The sequence below is a fragment of the Macrobrachium nipponense genome, chromosome 4 (genome assembly GCF_015104395.2).
Source record: "Macrobrachium nipponense isolate FS-2020 chromosome 4, ASM1510439v2, whole genome shotgun sequence".
NCBI classification, from domain to species: Eukaryota; Metazoa; Arthropoda; class Malacostraca; order Decapoda; family Palaemonidae; genus Macrobrachium; species Macrobrachium nipponense.
In genome coordinates this window covers 123,355,266-123,377,284 of record NC_061100.1, presented here as the reverse complement: position 1 = coordinate 123,377,284, position 22,019 = coordinate 123,355,266, and the positions used below count along the sequence as shown (strand labels likewise).

The following is a 22,019-nucleotide window of genomic DNA, read 5'->3' as shown; positions in this document are numbered from 1 at the left end:
TCCTGGCCTCATCTTCGTTGGTAGCTGGGGTCAGCCATATTGTATTGCTCCACCAGTGACGATTGCTGCTTCTTTGAGTCAGAGGGAAGCCGTGGTGTCAGCCCTGCTAGTGATGTCATGGGGTAAGCCATTTTGTATCCCTCAGCCAGTTGCCTCTATTGCACTGCCTCGCATGTCTGTGTTGTTACCGTTTGCTGCTGTGACATCATCTCTGCCATCCAATTCGCTGCATCTCCCTTCCATGTCATCGGACCCTTCTCTGTCTTGACGCATTATGCCAGGCGGTTCTTAAAAATTGGACTCTGTTTTAGAAGATAGGTTTGCAGCCATGTCGGCTGGGAGGACTATAAGCAATTGTGTTGCTTCGCCCCTGCCTCCTGTGAAGAGATTGTGTAAGGAGCCAGTGCTGTCTTCCTCTACTTCTCCCCCATCTCTGCTGTGTCGGCGTATTAAGCATTAGAAGGTTCAGGACTTTGCCCTTTCTTCGTCTGCGAGTGTTGGTGTTACAGAGTATTAGTGTTTCTTCCCGTGTGATCTGCAGTGGCTGCTTCGTCCCTTGCATCGAGTTGCAAGTGTGTTGCAACCTCCCATGTTCATGCACATGTTGCAAATGCTTCCGCTTCTCCTTCTCCAGGGCCTATTTGTTGTCGTAAGGATCTCAAGGCGCCTGTCAAGAAGTCGAAGGTTGTGAGCACGGAGTTAGTGCAGCAGAAGTGTTTGCCTGCCCCTCTCCCTGGTATTTCCCGGGGTTTGACTCCTTGGGATTCTCTTTCTATTTCAAGTGTTCGAGACACTTCACCTACGCACGTACATGTGTATGTACGTGGCAATCTATTGGGAGAGTGCGCAGTGATGTCCCTAGTTTTGTGGTTAGTTCGTCGCAGGAGTTGGCACTTGGATCAGCCCAGACAGGCTGGTTGGCGTTTTGGGCTGTTTGGCTGCTGGCTGGCTCTTCAGTTGGTTTACACAAAGAAGGCGCTTTAGATAAGCCTGCACATTCTTCACATCGTCAGTCTCCGTTGCAGAAGCAAGAGGAGGGAGACACGCAAGAGTTTCAGTCTTCCTTTACAGAGGTTGTCGATCTCATCCATAGGTCTAACAATTTGGAGAGTAAGACTCAGGCTCGGTTGTATTTCACTCCTTCCTGCTTGGAAGCCTTGCTGGGAGCTACACAAGATCCCAAATTATGTAGGTCTGGAAACCACTCTGCTTTCGGCCATAACGGGGCTACCAGGGTCATCTTGAGGTTCTGAGACCGCATTACCCTGTTCAGAACCTGACGGATTAGACAAAATGGAGGAAATGCGTACACGTCCAGATTGTCCCAGGGGTGTTGTAGCGCATCTTCTGCTACTGCCTCTGCGTCCGGGACTACTGAACAATACACTTCCAACTTTTCGTTGTACCTGGTTGCGAATAGGTCTATGATCGGTCCTTCCCACAACATGAGCATCCTGTCCACTACCGGTTGGTGTAGGGACCACTCCGTTCCCAGAATCTGATCCCTGCGGCTCAACTTGTCGGCCACTATGTTTCTTTTTCCCGGAATATACCTGGCCTTGATGTCTACCAGGTTCTCTATAGCCCACTGGTGAAGTTGAACTGTCATCACATGTAACTGCCGAGAAACTAGGCCTCCTTGCTTGTTTATATAAGCTACTACTGTGGTGTTGTCTGACATCAATACCACTGAGTGTCCCTTTACTCTCTCCCTGAATTCTTGTAGAGCCAGGAAAGCTGCTTTCAACTCCAGCACGTTTATATGGAGTTCTCTGTCCTTGCAACTCCATTTTGCTGACACCATCAACTCCTCCATATGGGCTCCCCAGCCTTCTAGTGACGCATCCGAGAACAGCAAGAGGTCTGGGGAAGATTGTTGAAGGGGGACACCCACTGTCAGATTGTCGTCGTCCACCCACCACAGCAAGTCTTTCCTCACTTCTGCCGACAAGGGAATTTGCTCGTACGGGTGATCTACTGTTGGTGACCAAAACTCCTTCATCCTCCATTGTAGGGACCGAAGGTGTAGCCTTCCTTGTGGTACTAGCTTCTCCAGGGAGGTTAGGATTCCCAGCACCACCTGCCACTGTCTTGCTGGCTGTGTCTGCTTTCCCAGAAAGGCATTCACCACTTGTTTGCATTTCTCTACTCTTTGGTCTGTCAGGAATACTTTGGCTTGTGTTGTGTCTATCACCATTCCCAGATATTCCAAACGTTGACTTGGATCCAGCTGCGACTTCTGCTGATTCACCACAATACCTAGGCTGTGACAAAGCTGCAGGAGGGCCGCCCTGTCCCTGAGTAATTTCTCCCTGGACTTTGCTATCACCAGCCAATCGTCCAGATATCTTATTAGCCTGATCCCCTGAGCATGCGCCCACGCCGACACGAGGGTGAATACTCTTGTAAAAACTTGAGGAGACGTTGTCAATCCGAAGCACAGGACCTTGAATTCGAAAGCTTTCCCTGCAAGACTGAAGCGGAGAAATTTCCTTGAAGACTGATGGACTGGTATCTGAAAGTATGCGTCCTTTAGATCGACTGTCAGCATAAAGTCTCCGATTCTGACTGCTTGTAGAACCGTTTTTGGAGTTTCCATCTTGAAACTGGTTTTCCTTATAAACAGATTCAGCGTTGACAGGTCTATTACTGTCCTCCACTCCCCGTTGGCTTTGGGTACCAGGAAAATCCTGCTGTAGAAGCCTTTTGTCGGACTGCATACTTGTTGCACAGCTCCTTTTTCCATCATCTTCTTCACTTCGTCCTGCAGAATAGTGGCCTTCTGAGATTTGTGGGCATAAGTGACGTGGGGTAATGGTTGATCTGTCAGGGGCGGGGTTACCTCGAACGGAATCAAATATCCCGATCCTGAGAATCCACCACCCACTGCTCTGCCCCTAGTTCCTGCCACACCTTCCAGTGATTTGCCAGGCAACCCCCCACTGGTGTGGCCGAGTGATGGGAGGCGCCCATCCTATCTTCTTGAGCCTCTCCCTCTTCCCCTATTGCCCCTTCCTCTGTTGTTTCTATTGTGAAAGGGCCGATGAGTTATCCTCTTTGGGGAAGAGGGTCTTGTGACTCTAATAGGGATGCTATGTCTCACTGTCTTCTTTCGAGACATCTGCTGTTGTCTTCCCTCCAAAGGAGTAGTTTGACTGTTAGACGTTTTCCTAACTGCCTGTTGCACCAACCTATCGTTAGTGTCCATCCTTCTTCTATCTATCGCCTCTTCCAGTATGACCTCTGGCAACAGTAGTTGCGATTCCAAGATATCCCCATTCCTCATTGCTAACAGGGAATCCAAATCCACATTGCGGCTTAGTCTAGCCAATGCTGCATCTCTCCTCATTAGCAGGATATTTGCCCAAACATTGGCACTTACGTTTGTCAGGTACGCAATCGCCTTGGAACCTGACTGTAGTAATCTAATGAACAATGGTTCATCCACTACTTTCCTTGTTGCTTCCGAGGATGCAATTTTCGCCACTGCTGTTGACCAAAGGTCTAACCAGGAAGCAGCCTGAAAGACAGAAGAAGCTGTTGCTTCTAACGTAGCAGCCTCTTGGTATGTCATCGAAGGGCACTCCATTTTAACATGATCCAAGGTTAATCCAGGCCTTAACCTTACAACATTAGGGTTCATTTGTCTAGACAGCAAAGGGACCTTCGGTGTCGTATAATATTTCCTTTGCTTTATCATTGGAGGGGGAATAAATTTAAATGATCTATTAGATCTTAAGGAATTATCCCTCCCTGCAATCTTTGCGTTTACGTGTTGCAAGACCGATTCCGCATGACTCGAACAAGGCAATTCATACGACACCTTGGTATCCCTCTTTAGTCCAAACGCCATGTCAATTCCAGGAGGAAGCATACTGGCCGGTGTTTCTGTCTTCTCCGAAAGGCTATTGAATTGACGAATCAAATCAATAACCTCTGCATACGAGGCCAGAAACTCTTGGTTTTCTCCTTCCTCCGGCTCTAGTGTACCACTCTCCGTCACAAGGGATGTTGTCTCGCCCCTATCTTCTGACAGACGGCCCGGAATTCCACGGCCGCGGTCTCTTTGATCTTTGCTGGCCGCTGTTGGCTCGATCCCGGATAGTCAGCAGGGGAACGAGAACGTCTCACTCTTTCTCTACTCACGGATCTAGAGCGAGAATCGTCTAGATCTCCAAGATGAAGGCTCCCTTAAGACAGAGGTAAGTTCGTCTCTATTAGCATTGGCATCGTTTTCGAGCGTCGGCGAGCCCGGCCTCGACCTTCTATCCAGACGGACACTGCCTTCCACGAACGTATCCGCCGAGGTTGCCAACTCTCTATTTTTCGTACTTTTAATAGGAGCCTTATCGTCCTTCGTACGTATTTTGAACGGCCTTACGGGCGAAACTGGGACCTGCATTCCATCCTCTGCTGCACCTTTCGCCGCCAACGTCGATTTTACCAGAGGTATCGCAATTTTTGCAATCCGAACTGGCAACTCCGCCTCGGCCGCTAGCTCGCCGGCCGTCACCTCTCTCGCTTGTTCGGACTCTTGCGAACGGCTTCGTCTGCCAAGCTTGTGCTTAATAGCCACTGATTTTCCGACCTTCTTGCTGACTTGGAAATGACAGTCTTGGTCCGAAGAAGAGGAAGAATTGATTCTTCTCCTCTTGGCCCGAGGATCCGCCAGGAACTCCCGAATCCTCCTCCAACGCTTGACTGGCGCTCGCCGTGACGTTATCGGACTTAGCGATGACGCCGAACTAGAGGAAGAAGACGAAGAAGGCGAATCACACTTTTTCTTTTTGTCTCTCTTATTCATTCTCTCCTCTATATCCTGTAATTTCTGCATTACAGTTTGCATTGACGGGTCAGAAGGCGTATTAGCGTCTGGGTGCAGCGAAAAAGGCCGAGAATCGGTCTGTGACGTCATCACGCCTGCCATATCAGAGTGTGACGTATGTTGTGACGTCATCCCTCTCGTAGGGAGAGACTGAGAGGTTTCTGCTTGCAACCGCACGTTTGCTGCCAAACTACCTCCCACGTTCTGCATCACTGTAAATACTGAGTGGGATGGTGAAGCCGCGGCATTAATTCCCATAAATTGCAAGCCCGGGGGATGAGGAACATTCAGCGCTGCCGGACCCTGCTGGAACCGTGACGTCATATAATGCGCAAGCAGACCATCCAAGGTTGGTACGCCTGGTAGGCCTAGCGCTGACCACGTACCATCTAACCTATGCGCTTGAGTAGCAGGAGCCTGGAACAAAGATGGCGGATCTCCCCCTCTACTTGCTGGGAACAAAGGAGAGTGCAAATTATTCATAAAATTACCCAAGGCCCCTCCTGACGTTTCCGATACAGAACCGCTAGGAGAAACCGAAGGGGTATGAGACAATTCAAAAGCAGGTGGAGAAACATATGGAGCAGCCTGGTTTATTACCGATACAAAAGAAGCCGGTAAGGTTTGGTCATCCAAAGATGGCGTCACCCCCTTGGCTTTTCCCATAGAACTTCTTCCACTGTTCCACCGACCAACCGCGACAAACAGAACACGGATTAGTAACCGTACATACGTTTTCCCTGCACCTACTACACGTTGGATGAGGATCCGTCGACACCGAAGTTAGGAACCTAGAACATGGAAAGCCACTGACTCCTGGGCATTTCCTTTGTCTCCTCTTCGAAGCGGTAGACGATCCTGATGTTGAGGCAAAATTCTCCATCATACCACGTATACACTCTTACCACACACTGATCACACTTGGAGAAAGAAAAGGAATGAAAAATAAAAAAAAATGAAATGGATAAAGAACGGGCAAACTGAAAAACCGGCTTTAAATGAGATAGACAGTAACACGTCTTATCTTAAAGGCGGTAGGAAAATAACTGATGGGTCACAGGTAGCCGTGGGCATTCTGGGTATACATGCCCCGTGACCTGGTATAGATGCCATTAGTCCCTGGATCTCACAAGTGTAATTTTAATTCTACCGGTTTCCAGCTTGGCGCTAGTAAATCCTAATGTTAAGACCGAAGGTTTGTTTCGTGTATGAACAATTATCGTTTCGACTTCCCTTGTCGCGGCATGTCCAGTCAGTCTTACATAAGGTAAACGCCTCTGTTTCAGATCGGGTCAGGTTGCTTCTCCTGCCTCTCACGAGGCATAGGAAGTACTAAGCTACAAATTCTGCATACTTGATGTCACGTCATCTTAACCCAGATGTTATTTGCCTGAAGCCAGAGTTGACTTTGGAGCAGGTGAGTTCGGTGGCTCCGTCCTTGTCTCCGCAGGATGCCTCAGCTTTGGAGTCTAAGGCAGCTTCCATGCTGCAGACGGTTTCTTGGTTGTATTTCTGGTCGGCGGTCATTGCCAAGATAGCTTCTGACAGGTTCCCAGAGGGGTTGGTGAGTGCTTCCTCTCTTGCCAGTTTGTTGCAGTCTGGAGGTAAGGCATTCTCGTATCTTGCACATCTCAGTGTTAATTTATGGGCTAACCTTCTCCTGATTAGAAGAGACGCGGGTTTATTCAGGATGGAAAGATTGGTTGACCCCAAGTCCTTGCTGGCATTGAGGAATGGGGATCTTTTGGAATCTCAATTTCTGTTCCCTCGGACCAAGCTGGAGGATGCGATACACCGGCGCTGGGCTGACACAAAGGACAGATTAGTGCACCAGGCTGTGTCTAAGTCAGAGTCTTGTCCTCGGAGACGTCCAGCTCCTCCTCCCCTTGCCCGGCAGCAGTATGAAGGTCATCGCCTGGTAGGCCATCAAGTTCGGTTTCGACAGGGCCTCCCTGTTCATCACAGCGTAGGTCAGAGGATCAATGTCCCTTTTGCTTCCGTTCCTTTAAGTCGAGAAGGAGCCCCAGGGGCAGAGGTAAAGGGGGTCATCGGTAGGTTAGGCACCTCTCCCTCTCCTGTGCCACGGGTAGGGGGGGGGGGGTGCTTGGCGGGCCAGTGGGCCAAGTGGCAGAGTTATGGGGCGGAGAAGTGGGTACTAGTACATGTCCTTTGGGTGGAGTATTCAACTTCTCTCCGCCCCCTATCGGACAAGCCTCTGCTCAGGAGGGTGTATCCTCCAGATTCTCCACAGTTCTTGGCTCTCCTGGAGGAAGTGCAGATGCTGGACAAGGCTGCGATAGAGAAAGTGGTGCATCCGTCTCTGGGGTTTTACAGTCACATCTTCTTGGTGCCCAAGGCATTGGGAGGTTGGGAGGCCTGTAATCGACTTATCCACCTTGAATCATTTCAACAGAAAAAGAGGTTCAAGATGGAGACCCTGCGTTCAGTGTTGGCAGCTCTGAGGGAAGGCGACCTCATGCTGTCGATAGATTTGAAGGACGTATACTTCCAGATCCCTATTCATCTGACATCCAGGAAGTTCCTTCCCTTCTCTCTCGGAGACAAGGTCTTTGAGTTCAAAGTCCTGCGCTTTGGGCTGACCAAAGCCCCTCAGGTATTCACAAGTGTCTTCTCTCTTGTCGAAAGTTGGGCCCATGCTCAGGGAATTCGTCTGCAGAGGAACCTTGATGATTGGTTGGTCCTGGCAGGTTCCAGGGAGAAGCTGCTGCAGGACAGAGATTGTCTGCTTCGGTTTTGTCTGGAACTGGGCATCGTGGTCAACCAAGAGAAGTCAATCCTCGTACCCAGTCAAAGGATTCTCTACCTGGGCATGGTCATCGATACGGCGGTTTCAAGAGTTTTCCCGTCGGATCAGAGGTTGGAGAAGTTGCGAGTAGTGGACACTGCTCTCGTCAATAATGGTGATAACAGGTTTGCAGCGAAAGGGTTATTCTCTGGGGTTTGTCTTCAATACAAAGCAACCGACTCCAACCCCGACCAACACAACAATGGCAACTTGAGAGACTGGAATCTAACCTTTTATAACAAAATCCAAAATGTTCAGTACTTTAAGAATTTTACTATTTCTCTACATGCTAATGCATAGGCTTCCTACTTCTAGGCACAACATTTATCAAAATGCTGAAAGTTTCAGATTACCAATTAACACAAGATATATTCCACCCATGACATCCTTGATTCTCCCTTATCATTCTTATATGTATATAGTATATTAAAGTCATAACTTATGTTTAGTATCCATTAAGTACTGATACCCTAATACTCCACCTTCCAACAAATTCTTTCTTTTTCATTCAGCTTACAAATCCTGTTAATATACTGAATATCTTCATGCACTTGTATCCATTATCATTCAAGAACATGCCAAAACTCAAATTCAAGACAATGCAATGGCAGTGGCATTAAGCAACTCTAATGTCTAATGGCCAAGCAATTTTACTCACCTGCTAATACTATGTAACTGATGGCATGAAAAAATCAGACCATATCACTTCAAGTCCTGAAGTATCTACTAATTTTCAACTTCTATAATAACTTAATAATATTTACCCAGAAAATACAAAAATAAGCAATTCATATATTCTACAGGCTTCACCAACCCAAGTAAATATCCATCTTAACTGGTCATTCCCTGTTCTTTTCTTTTATGCTGATGTAAAGTAGATTTTTTAGCTTTATTTACAAGAAAATGCAGTCTGCATTCCCCAACACACAATTTTTAAGTAAATATTAACACCTTACTTATTCTACATAAAAATAAAACACAAAACCCTAGTCACTTATAGTTATGGAGTACAGAGGCTATGTGACACTGAACACGTAGATCTTTGAATCTGTCAACAATTATACAAACATATTATTTAAGATTGTTTCATACGAAACTCATCACTCATAAAACTGCTTGTGTATGTATTAGCTTAATCATATAAACACTCCAAAATGGAGTTTTCATATTAAAACTAATACTGCAATACCTACCTGAACACCTGAATTACCCCTGGTCACCTGACCAGCTCGAACAACACCCCACAAAAATTACCAACACTTAGGTAAAATTTTAACTGCCAGCACTACCAAAGCTGCAGGTAAACATTGTTACTGAGTCACTTGTCTGCGGTTGGTGGCCCTGCCACCAGCCGCCGGCCAACAGTGACTACTCCCGTCAATCGCTAAATCATTAATCATTAAGGGAGGAGGCAAGTGTCATTCAGGTGTTCAGGTAGGTATTACAATACTAGTTTTAATATGAAAACTCCATATTGCAATACACCACCTGAACACCTGAATTAGCCCGATTTACAACATTTAAATGGAGGTGGGCTCATTCGTCGTTTCAGCCCGACCACTCGATGTACATTGGTATAAACTCATTAAACTATTACCTTGGATTAATACCGTTAACTCACCTTCCATCAATGATCAGGTGAGAAACGGAAGAAATGAGCACCTCAACGTTAGTCTGATCAGTAAGTCTCGTTCTTGGTCACATCTACCCTCCCATTGAAGTATCATAAACTTCTCATGTGTGGAGAGGAACTACACACCTCACATGTGGCTGTATAGCCTCCCATGTATAGAGGATAAGTCCCAAGGGCAGATCCTTCCAGAAACCTCCCATATGGTATCACATACCTCTCATGTATGGAGTGGAACTAAACATCTCCCATGTGGCTGTTAGCCTCCCATGTATGGAAAATAAGTCCCAAGGCCAGAACTTTCCTGACGTCCACTGGAGGCGATTGATGAATCTAGAAGTTGCGATGAGGGAGCTGAGCCGCTGCAAAAGAACATACTTACCAGGGATAGTACACCAAACCCAGACATAAACCAGGAAAGTAGGCAGACTAATCTATGAAAAACGAGAAAACAATAAAACTACTACTTCCCCTACTGATCCCGCGCTAATTGCCGACTAACCTAACACTGAATTAGCCGCTACGGACAGCCCTAGCGAGTAACCCCCCTCTGACATGAACTGTACATCTCTCGAGTAGAAAGAAGTAAATATCGACACTGATTTCCAAGATGCTGCTTCCAAAATCCTGCTTACTGAGAAATTCCTCAGGAACGCCGATGACGTCACTACACTCCTGATACTATGCGCTCTAGGGCGCTGAACATTGTTTCCCGAAACTGTCTCTGGAAGAGATTGGGATATTACTTCCCTTAAGAAAAAACTGATTGCATTTTTTGATAGCAGTCTAGAAGGATTCCTTGCCAAAACGAATAAAGACCACGGTCATGGCAATAACTTGGCAGTGCGCAAGAGATAGTGTTTAAGCGATCGCACTGGACAAAGACGTATTTCAGCAACGTCACCTCCAACGAAATCCTCGAGAGAAAAACCTTAAACTCTCTCGGAAGAGGGTTAGTTTCTGACTGACTTTGCCACAAATTCTGGAAGAACTAGAGATACAAATCCTAAATTTTCCCCAATCTTTTACCCGTAGCCAGCAATATTAAAAACAAGACTTTCTTAGTAAGTTCTCGTAAGGACAAACTCTCCAGAGGTTCAAAGGCTTGCGAGCTTAATAATTTTAGAACATCCACCAAATCCCATGCGGGCGCCCGAAGCAGAACAATCGGTCGTTCGATCTTAAAAGATCTGAGATCATGAATGACTCTACTATTAGAAATCTCTGGTAAATGAAATCTAAAGGTGCTCGCTAACATGGACCTGTAGCCTGAAATAGTAGAGTAAGAGAGACTTAGATCTCCTGAGGAAAAGAAGAAAATCTGCCACCTTTGCTATCGTGGGGCAGGAAATACTATGCCCCTGTGCCCTGCCCTGCACCATGTACGGTACATCGCCCACCTTACCTGGTATAACTTCCTTGTAGACTTCTTCAGGCAAATAGAAAGTTGTCGATCCACTCCTTCCGAAAGACCGGACTTTCAGGCTACTCGCTGCACAGTCTCCATGCAGCTAGGTTGAGCACCGGAAGGTTCTCGTGGTAATGATGAAAATGAGGCTGTTTGAGATCCTTCCTTCGTGGCAGGAGGATCGCAGGTTCGGACAGCACTTCCAAGAGATCCAGGAACCACGGTCTCTGAGGCCAAAACGGAGCAATTAGGGTCATCTCTGTATTCTTGCACCCTCTTAGCTTTGCCAGTACCTGATGAATGAGGCCGAACAGAGGGAAGGCATATACTTGTAGATTGTCCCACGGGTGGAGCATAGTGTCCGTCCCGCAAGACATAGGGTCTGCTACAGGAGAGAAATATACCGGGAAACGATAGTTCAACCTTGTGGCGAACTGATCCACCATGACTGGCCACCTCTTTAGCAGTGATTGGACTACCTCTTGCGCTAATGTCCATTCGCTTCCTCAGACTTCTTTTAAACGGCTCAGCGTATCTGCTAGGACGCTGAGTTTTCCCGCAATGAACTGCATAAGTAATGAGGTCCTGCGGGTTTCGCACCAACGTAAGATTCTCTGTGCGACGATGTTCAGGGTTGACAACCTTGTACTTCCCTCTCTCTTTAGGTAAGCTAGTGCCGTAGTGTTGTCTAAAAAGAGTAATACGACTTTCCCTTGGACTTGTTTTTTGAAGCTTAACAGAGCCTCCTCTATGGCTCTTAATTCTCGGAAATTTATTGACTCCTCCCGATCCGAAACCCTCCAAAGGCCCTCGGCCTGAGCTTCCTCCAGGGTTGCACCCCAACCCTGATTCGAGGCATCTGAATACAGATGTACGTCCGGAATCGGGAGGGCAAGAATTACACCGGTGGTCAGATGAGGCTCTTCTGCGTCCTCTTCCCGAAAGTCCCAGCGAATCCTGAGATGTACCTGCAGAGAACGCATCCGGATACGAGAGCCTGGAACTAGAAGGGACAGAGATGACATCTTCCCCAGAAGACTTCTCCATTCTTTTGCAAGTTGTGCTTTGTCCGAGAGGAAGAGCTCGTCTTGTCTCATAATTGACCGCACTCGTTCTCGAGTCGGGAAAGCCTTCAAAAGAGGCGTCCGAATCTCCACGCCAAGAGAGGTAAAAGTCTGAGAAGGGATCAGGGAACTCTTCGTCGTGTTGATACAAATCTCCAATGTCTCACTGAGTTTTAGAAGGAAATTCCTTCCTCTGAGAGCCTCCTCCCTGGAACAGGCTTGAATTAGCCAATCGTCCAGGTACCTCCTCATGCGGAAACCCTGACGATGCATGATAGCAGAAACAGGAACCATCACCCTCGTGAACACCTGAGGTGCTGTGGTTAGTCCGAAACAGAGGACTTTGAACTGGAAGGTTCCCAGTGGAACTGAGAACCGGAGGAATCTCTGAGATTTTGGATGCATTGAAACTTGGAGATATGCATCCTTGAGGTCTACTGACACCATCCAGTCGCGTTTTCGGACTGACCTCAGCACCGACTGAGTCGTTTCCATACGAAACTTCGTGGAAACAATGAAACGGTTCAGGCCCGAAAGATCTATGATGGGCCTCCAAGCACAGTCTGCCTTGGAGGTTACGAAGATTCAACTGTAAAAGCCCGAAGTGGGGAGAGCTAGTTCTAAAGCTCCCTTGTCCCACAAAGAACGAATCTCCGTCGCCAAAGCTTTCCCCAGGATGAATGACGGGGAATAGCTTAAAAGAACTATCGGGGAATTGGATAGTGGAGGGGCTGAATGGAAAGGGATCTTGTACCCCAATTTCAAAACCTCCACCATCCAACTCTCCACACACCACGACTCCCAGGTTGCTACAAAGGGGGACAAGCAACCTCTTACTGGCATCAACGAGGGCAGTGTCTCCTATCTCCTATCTTCTTGCTAGAAGAGGGTTTGGATGAAGCAGACGAAGGTTTGGATGAAAACCTGACTTTCTTGGGGGATCTGGCTGAGGAGGATGAACCGGAGCGCTTACCTGGCGATGGTGCACGCGCACCTTTGGGGGACCTAGTGCTCTGAGCAGCCACCTGAATAATGGCTTGCTGAGACTTAAATACTGAAGTGGAGGAAATGAAATTTACCATGGAAGATACATCCTCCTCCTTGTAGAGTGTTTCACAGAGCGCCAGCAGAGCCCTGGACAAAACTCGCTTGTGAATATCTGGGAAATGAGGTGGGAGATGGCCAAGATAAAAGGTCCCTCCTCTTCTTGCCAACAAAGGTAGTACAATTAGCCGAGACGTTCGCTTGATGACCTAAGCCCATCGACAACGAAGTGATGAGGTTATCAAACAAAACGGGATCAGGAGTATACCCGTCCCGTTTTAAGAAACCAATGAGGCCCGAGAGCACCCACATAGTATGAGAAAGAGCTTCGGATTGATTCATAAAGGTGTCTTCCAGAAGGGCCGCTTCTCTCATCGAAATACCAATGAGTCTGTTACCTGCCGGGACCTTGGGAAGGAGAGCCTCCACCGATTCGTTCAGAGGTACTCTGAAACCTGAAGAAGGGTTACCCGCTACGCCATACAATAGCTTAAGACTGGGAATAAGAGCAGAGTCCTGCCTACCCGCCTCCACTGCCGCAGCTAAATGAGAGTTCGCTTCCTGCAGGGCTTGTTCTACACCCCCAAAACCAAGGCAACTTGCATGATGGATGCAAAACCCGCGGTTCGGTCGAGAAAAGTTCTTCAAACATAGCTTAGCTAGGTTTAAAGGGTTCCTCATCGACTTTCAACTGAGGAAACAGAAAGTGAATGAGGTTTATCATTCTGTGATATATTGGTCCCCCGTATTCGTGGGGGATGCGTACCAGACCCCCCCGGTGAATAGTTAGAACCCACGAATGTTTGGAACCCTTATAAAAAGGCTAAAAACAGCCTATTTTGTTAGTTAAAACAAGAAAAACTCACCAAAAATTTTCATACTTGGTTTTTTAATAGTTTTATCACAAAAAGTGCATTTTATGACAAAATTGATAAAAAAGCCAGGAATTAGTGGATATTTCTCAGAAAAATACAGCAAATGTGTGACTTTTCCGCGAATAATGCGGGGAAACGTTCCCGAGAGAAATCCGCGAATGTGTGAGTCCGGGAATCCGGAGAACGCGAATACGGGGGTCCACTGTACTCACTGTCTACCGTCATCGGACAGCATCCTTCGAATACACCTAAGCAGAAGAAGAAGCAGAGACAAGACCGACTCCCGGAATACCACCCTGACGAGACGGAGAACCTTCCCTGACCTATACCTATGGACTGAACATCAGGAGAAATGAAAACCGGATTTGAGTCAACCACAAACGGTAGGGCTGTATCAACAACTCTACCAAGAGATGCGGAAGCTACTGATCGATTTAATGCTTCTTGCGGAAGAAAAACAACTGCTGGAGCTGCGCAAACCTAGCACTTTATGATCTTGATTCAACAATCTGGATTGAACCGAACTAATATCTAAGGGCGATCTTCCCCGAACATGCGAAGATACACTGGGAACTACTCTCGGTCCAGTGATCGCAGAAGTGGGGCAGATAACCGAGGCACCTGCTGCAGCAATGCTGAAACCAGTGGAAGACGAAGGGATACCGAAAGAAGAAACCTGTGAAGGCAGGGAGGACATCAACACCTCACCTGCACGGGAAAACCTGCGGAATGCAATACAGCCACGTTAGAAGCAAAAGTATTCTCATAAGGGAAAACCAAAAGAGAAGGCATGAGACCCCCGAGGCGGGGCTGCCGAATGATCTGTGACTGAAGTAGAAACGCCCAAAACCGGGGGAAGAGAAACTGACGAATCTGGGGATATAGAAGGGTTAGAAGCCATCCTTTTAAGGGAAAGAAAATAAATTGAATCTCTACCACCTTGAAAATCTAAATACATATTGTTACCGAATTCAGTTAAATTCTAAGAACATGGTCTTGACTATTACTGAAACCCAAAAGAAAACACTGCCTAACAAAGGATCTATAACCTTGTGAAAGGCCTAAGAGATCACCATTATATTCTGCAAAATTGAACTGAGCAATGATCGAGGAACCTTCAAAGGGCAAAGGTTCTGAAACACTTCCAGATGGAAAAGGAACCTTTGAAGAGAAGGGGCCATTCAAAGTATCTACTGCTGATGGAACAGAGTCGAAACTCCCAGGAGGAGGAAGGACAGATTTTAACTGCAGCGCAGTATTGACCGGGAACAAACAGATCTCTGGATCCAATGGGGATCCTACCCTAGCAGGACTAAATAACGGATATGAAGGCAACTGCCCTTGGAACCATGCTTCGTCTAGCTGATCCCTCACACACTCCTAGTTGTCTGTGTCAGTCCTATTTCTGATTTCATTTTCACACTTACGTTTTCAGGGGAATAAGGGAACTCTGCTGTGGACACTGCCTGCTTCTCGCCAGGGGGACGGTAGTTCCTACCTTTTCGGTTTTTGGATCTCCATGACCCCGGCACTCGTCAGGGCTGGTTCCAGAACAGGCAGGGGAGCTGGAAGAGAGTGGTTAGTAAATTGTTCCCTATTGCTAACTTTCATCTCGTCCTGCAACTTACACATCAGTGAGGTAAATAACCCAGACATACTTGATGTCAACCTATCTTCTAACTTCTTATAAAACTACTGACTCCAACTCACTAGCTTCTTCTACCTTGGGTTTATTCGCTGAAACTACCCTACCTTTACTCTTTGAAGCAAGAGCTTTCCTATGTTTAATATTAGCCTGCATTTGATTCGTAGACCAGTCCTTACACTCGTCACATCGACGACCTAAATTGCATTGAATTTTCCTACATAAAATACACAAGGAATGTCAATCGTATTTGAGTGTACTCATCCTCTGTTTGCAGGCGGTGCAGGAGCGATGAGTTGCTGCATCTTCCCTGGGATGGTCTGGAGGAGTCTTAGCTGGGGAAGGATCCTTTGCAGTTGATTCCATTTTACGGTCCGAGTACATTATCAAAAACAAGCAGAGAAAAGCCAAGGCAAAATCCAAAACAAGCAAGGGCGACAACAATCTTATCCAACGTGGTAGGGGGTCGGGCTGTGACCAAAGGTTCGCACGCTACAAGAAATGTCTTGACAGGCGAGCAAACAAAAAGCAATTGACGGGAATAGTCACTGTCGGCTGGCGGCAGCGCTGCCAACCGCGGATAGGTAACTCGGTAACCATGTTTACCTCCAGCGTTGATAGTGCTGGCAGTTAAAATTTTACCTAAGTGTTGGTAATTTTTGTGGGGTGTTGTTCAGGCTGGTCAGGTGACCAGGGCTAATTCAGGTGTTCAGGTGGTGTATTGCAATATAATCATTTAATGCAAATGGTCTGCTGACTGGTTAGCAGTAATGCAAATGCATATCTCCAACAGCTGAGTCCCAGCTATGTAATGAAATAACTTGCTCAGGTCTCCTAACTGCCTGCAGGGTTCATTAATATCCAGAGCTTTAATTGTTCCTTTTTTGTTGTTTCCTGCTTTTCCCATTTTTCCACTTGACAGCTTGAAAATTAACACTTGAGATTTTTATCATTACGTATTAATAAATTTTAAATATTTTTGCATCCTAACAGTGTGCTTTACTGCCAAGTATGCTCTGCCACCTAGCATTTCTCCTGTTGGGTGGCAATATTAATACTTTTAGTATTTTTATTTTCTACACATGAATGCCTTTACATATATCAGTATACATTACTCAAGTATTTCCACTGACATGACAAGTTTCCATGGATTAGTTTGTTTTGTCAACAAAGTAGTAATTACACTAGTACTATTAACCACTGAACTATTATCTCCATTTTCCTTAAGCTACTGCATTTTTGCTTTGTCATATATCTTTCATTTGCTTGAAAAATGTGCCTGAAAGTTACAGTTAGTTCATGCTTTTATCTTTACTCTCAATTTCATATGGTCTCCTAGTTAAAACTCTATAATCAGCTACATTATTAGCAAATTCTTTTCTGTATATGTATCATCATTTTACTATTATTGAGCAGTTTATCATTATATTCTGTATTTTTTGCTGAAATTACTTTAAATTTTAGAAATATAATCTGATCTTACAGGTTCTTAAAAAAATGTGTTTTTTTTTTTTTTTGAGTGGTTGTTAACTCTACGACAGCAAATATTTGGCTGGCAGCATATCATATCTATCAGTGCATAATTTTCATGCACATATAACCTATTTTATCATAAAAATTTAGGCTCATTTTATTAACTTTCTAGTACCAAGTACCAATATTCTGCTACGATTGTCTTCACACAATTCTTTGGTTTTTCAGTTATAGCTGTAATATACTATGTACAGGTATTACATATCTCCTTAATTTAAAGCACTTTTCTTTCATGCTGCTTACAAATGAAGCAGTCAGAGAGGATTCACTTTCATAAATGAAAAAATTATTATGAGAGAAAACTTCAATCCTTTGGGAGATGTTAAACGGAAAAGTATCATGCCTTCGATATTTCAAAATATTTTCTCACCTTTCTCTGAGGCTGCATTCACATAGGAAGCAGTCTAGCAAGAACTTATGCCTGTGATGTGACAAGCTGAGGTCATACAGACAGCTGCTAGTACATGAGCTTTTAAGTAGTATGGCAGCGGAGTATTTAAAAGTAACTAGCGATTTATGCCTTTTAGATGATGGCTATAATTTCTATTCTGTAATACTTTTCACTTTAACTTCAATAATAATTTTGTATAATATTTTTCTACGTATGGAGGGCTATTTACCAACAATCTTCCTGTAATTTACCTCACCAACAATATTCATACAGTTTACTAACATTTGTTTATATTAAAGAGCTAGGTCTACTGAATAGTGTACACATATGAATTGTTAACTCATCCAGTGCCCCTGGCTGGATCTTACCAAAGATGATTGTGTGGAGTAGGGAATGAGTGAAATGACTGATCTCTTTTCTTTCCCTTTTCTCCTTTTTTCATACCTACTGGAGGAAGTGGCTTGATGCAAGTGAGCATTGTAGTTACTGTTACAGCACTTTTTATGTTACATACAACATACAAATCTGCTTCTCAGTAGCTTCAACTCCTCTTTCCAGCAAGGGGAGTGAGGAGTGGTGACAAATCCGTTTCTTGTGCCTAACATGATTTGTTGCTTGAACAGATATAGTTCTTTTTGCCTTCTGTATATGCAATGAATCTAGACATGCTTCACTGCATTTAAACCAAGTGGACTGAGTGTTAGATATCCACATATCTAACATCTCAAAGGCTTAGGTCCTCTTCTTTAGAATTCTCATTTCTAAGACAATTGATCAGGTTTGCTGAACCTCCAGTTGGTTCAGGATTCTCATACCTCCCTCCGAGTGTGTCTCTCTCCTACTGTTAAGACTGAGGGGAAGAAAGACTGATCGGTAACTGGATTCAAGTGTGGTCTCTGACTTACTTCCACCTCTACAACTTATTGGCCAGACGCCACAGATTTCTTGCATTTACATTTTTTTTATTTTTTTTAAGAGGTTTCCAACTGGCACCTAAAGATTTACCCTACTGTTAAGACCTCAGGTTTCTGTTGATGCTGATGGCTGTGGACAGAGGCCCATTGCTCATCCCAGCATTAGACCAACCAGCTGCCTGTTGCTGCTTTGCTGACTTCCCAGCTGCCAATTCTCAATTGAGTGTGCAAGCTGCCAACCTACTAGTTACTTGCAGGTTCTGCCAGTTGTACATTATGCCTGCCCATCAGTTTGGCCCACTGCCCAAGCTTTACGTGCTCGACCCACAGCCTATTCTTCATCTGCCTGCCTTTCACCTGACTGACCTGCTGCCAGATCTTCACCTACACTGAACTATGACTGGTCTACCTGTTCAACTCCTATCTTATCCAATGCCTTGTTTTCCAATTGCCAATCAGCTGGCCAGTCATCCATAAGCTGATATTCCTGTGGATGATTCTTTCCTTCCCACTATAATGCCATTCATTCTTTGCTGGACAGAGTGACCACAATCAGAACAAACATGAAAAATTACTGATATGACTCAGATTGGCAATTCAAAGGTTGACCAGCTAGAATGGACTTGGTTATCTTACTAGATAAGAATCTTCGCAACTATGATTCAGTGGTAAGATTGATGATGAAACTTCAAAATTGGAAATTCAGCCTAAATCCCAGGATTAGAATTGACAATTTTATTTAAGAGTAGTTCACTTGGAAATGACATTATCATTTCCAGCTAAGCAATTTAGGTCACTCATAGAAAGACATCTATTTTCCAGCGAACAGCAGTTGTTGCGAGTAGGATTCAGAGCGGTGCAAATAACATTGGGATTTAGTGTGATTTTACTTGCCTGAGTGTCAATATACATCAGAAGCAGCATGTTCCTAAAGATAAGAGTTGACCATAAAGAGCTGAAGAGTCAAACAGGCATCTGATCATTGGTTTAAAAGGCATGGTCCAGCCTTGGACGTGTCAATGACCAACAAATTACTATTTTCAGAAAATCAGAAGCTTGGTGTTGGCTTGGCTGGTCCAACAAACAGCAGCAGTAATTGATAATGAGGATTTGGTTTCAGCTGACCAAGCTGCTGGGGAATGGCAATTAATATCATGGTGGTGGAATGAAATTGTACATTTGGGTAAATGAAGATAAGAAGAGAGCTTACAAGCTCTGGCAGAGGGCAGGCAGGGAAGAAAGATGTATACAGGCTAAAGAGGGATGCAGATTCAAAGGCAAGTAGCAAGGAAAAAATAATAGCAGCAGTATCATGAATGAAATGAAGACAGATTTCTCTTGCATAAAAATGCATCATTAGGCATAGAGAACAAGTCTTACATCGGGTAAATAAGTTTTCTGTAATAGCTTGAGCCACCCTGCTAACCCTCCTAAACAGCAATTTGAAAGATATGTAGTATATGAGTGATGAGTTTATGATGAAAAAAAACTGAATTTTTATAACACAAAGCCCCTTTTTTCATTCTTAACCATCACTCTTTTAGTACAATAACTCCTTCTAGCCACACTGAGCTTGCAGCCTCATTCCCAGACTATACAAGTAAAGTTAGCATTACCTAGGGAATGAAGGTACATACACATTGCTGCCAACCAGCCAGCAGATCTTCAAATTACCATCAGGAAATGTGCCTAGGATGAGGTCAACATACAAAGAGGCAAATTATGAGTTTTTATAATAAAATTAGTTTTGTGTTATAAAAATTCTGTTTGACATGCCTGAGTCTACAATGAGGAATAACATAAAGAATATTACAGGCAATTAAGTCACTTTACACTCCACAAACTTGCTTCTTAAAGTTTCACACCTCAGTATTTCTAACAACTAACAATCAAAATTTTAAAACAGTGAGTCTCCTGTTCTATAAGATTTCACATAAGTAATATACTTTTTTAACACAGGTTTATATTTACCAAAGTCTGTAGCTTGAATGAAGTCATCATAGTTTGAAAACGGAATAAGAGGCTCCTTCAATTCTCGGAAAAATAGCTTTAATGCTCCAGAAAGATTATGAACATCCTTTTCCTTGCTTAACACAGCATAGTTTCTCTGTGCAATCTGGGGAAATAAAACTAGAGTGAACTGAGGAAAAAATGGCTATAGAAAAAGGCACAAAGAGAAAAATTTCCAGAGGCTAGAGAATATCTAACAACAAACCTAATTCAATATATTCACATAACTTTTCTGACAGTTGTACAGCTCCAAAAATGTCTTTGTTAGAACTCCATAAAGTCGACTGAACTCACGAGAATGAATATTAATTTGATTAAGTCAGACCAGCCTACACCAGTTAGCCTAACTTAATACAGGCAGTCCCCAAGTTACGTCAGGTTCAGATTACGTCAATCCAGACTTATGGCACTTGCTTCATGGCACTGTTAGACACAATTTAACAGTGTTGTAAGTGGATTTATGGCGCTTTAACCTGGACTTATGGCATTTATGGCCCTGTAACAGTGGTGTAAGTGATAATTATTCCCATTATAATTGTGATGATTTGGGTTAAAGCAATTTTTGGCTTACAGCACCCTGCCAGGAATGGAACCCCCATAACCTGGGGACTGCCTGTATTTGTGAAATTTACATAAGATTTGAATAAATTTTAAAATCTTAGCTTAATTCTAGCTCCTCATTCTGGTCATTTACTTAAAAAATTGTGAATAATCAGGTTAGAAAATTTGAGTGTATATGAAAATGGAAAATTTTAAAAATCGATAATAAATTAAAGAAAAAATTTACTGTGAAAAAGAATATATATCAAAATACATTTACAATTCTTCCTTGCAATCTGTATAACTTAATAATCCATTATTTGAGAATTGTATAAAGTCAAATGAACTCATGAGAATAAATATGGTTTTGTTGATTGTAGGCTAGCCTACAACAATTAGTCTAACTTATCATGGGTTAAAATATTTATGAAATACATATACATAAAGTTTGGGAAAACTTTACAATCCAAGTCTAATTATAATTTCATATTCTATTTATAGATTTAAAAGATTGGAGAACAAATTGCTTAAAGAATTAATTTATTCTAAGGATGATAAGTGAAAAAAAATTGGCATAACTTACTCCTCCCAAGAGCCTACTATGCAAAGGATTGTAATCTGATATTTCCAGTTATCCATCACTCTTGAGACTGAACTTCGTAAATGAATAACAATACGTAATGTCAACACAAAAAAAGCATCTTTTTTATATATTCATACGCACTAAATGAATGCTTGCTAGGAAGCACAGATACAGTACATTTTGAAAAGAAGAAAAACACAAACACTTCAACTAATACAAACTTGATCAAAGAAATACATAGTAAGGTAGGCCTTACCATACAGGTCTTACAGCTTGTTTGGGTTGCCCCAGGTCCCTCAGTGTGAGGCACCTCTAATGTCTACCAGAGAATTGCTAATGCATCTTCCTGTATATTTTGCATCTTCCAATCTTGGATGGTCTGGGATGCAGCTTAGATATTTGTCGAGCTTATTCTTAAGCACATCTACGCTCACTCCTGATATGTTCCTCAGATGAGCTGGCAATGCACTAAATACACGCTGCATTATTGATGCTGGTGCATAGTGGATTAATGTCCGATGTACTTTCCTTAGTTTTCCTGGTATCGTTTTGGGCACTATTAATCTACCTCTGCTTGCTCTTTCTGATATTTTTAGCTCCATGATGTTTTTGGAAATTCCTTCTCTGTTTCCACGCCTGCATTATCATGTAGTGTTCTCTTCTCCTATCTAGACAATACAATTGTAAAAATTGTAGTCTTTCCCAGCAGTCAAGGTCTTTAACTTCTTCCATTCTAGCTGTAAAAGACCTT

At 44.1% G+C, this 22,019-nt stretch overlaps 1 protein-coding gene across 3 annotated transcripts in view; it reads right to left on the bottom strand.

Annotated features, from left to right (window-relative positions):
- The window catches only part of LOC135211116 (uncharacterized), a 366,483-nt gene that overhangs the window by 50,568 nt on the left and 293,896 nt on the right, over nt 1-22,019 (bottom strand). For all 3 annotated transcript variants that reach the window (XM_064244219.1, XM_064244220.1, XM_064244221.1), the window contains one exon: nt 20,107-20,251. In XM_064244219.1, coding sequence (XP_064100289.1) covers nt 20,107-20,251 — 145 coding nt within the window. The remainder of the gene's footprint in view (nt 1-20,106; nt 20,252-22,019) is intronic.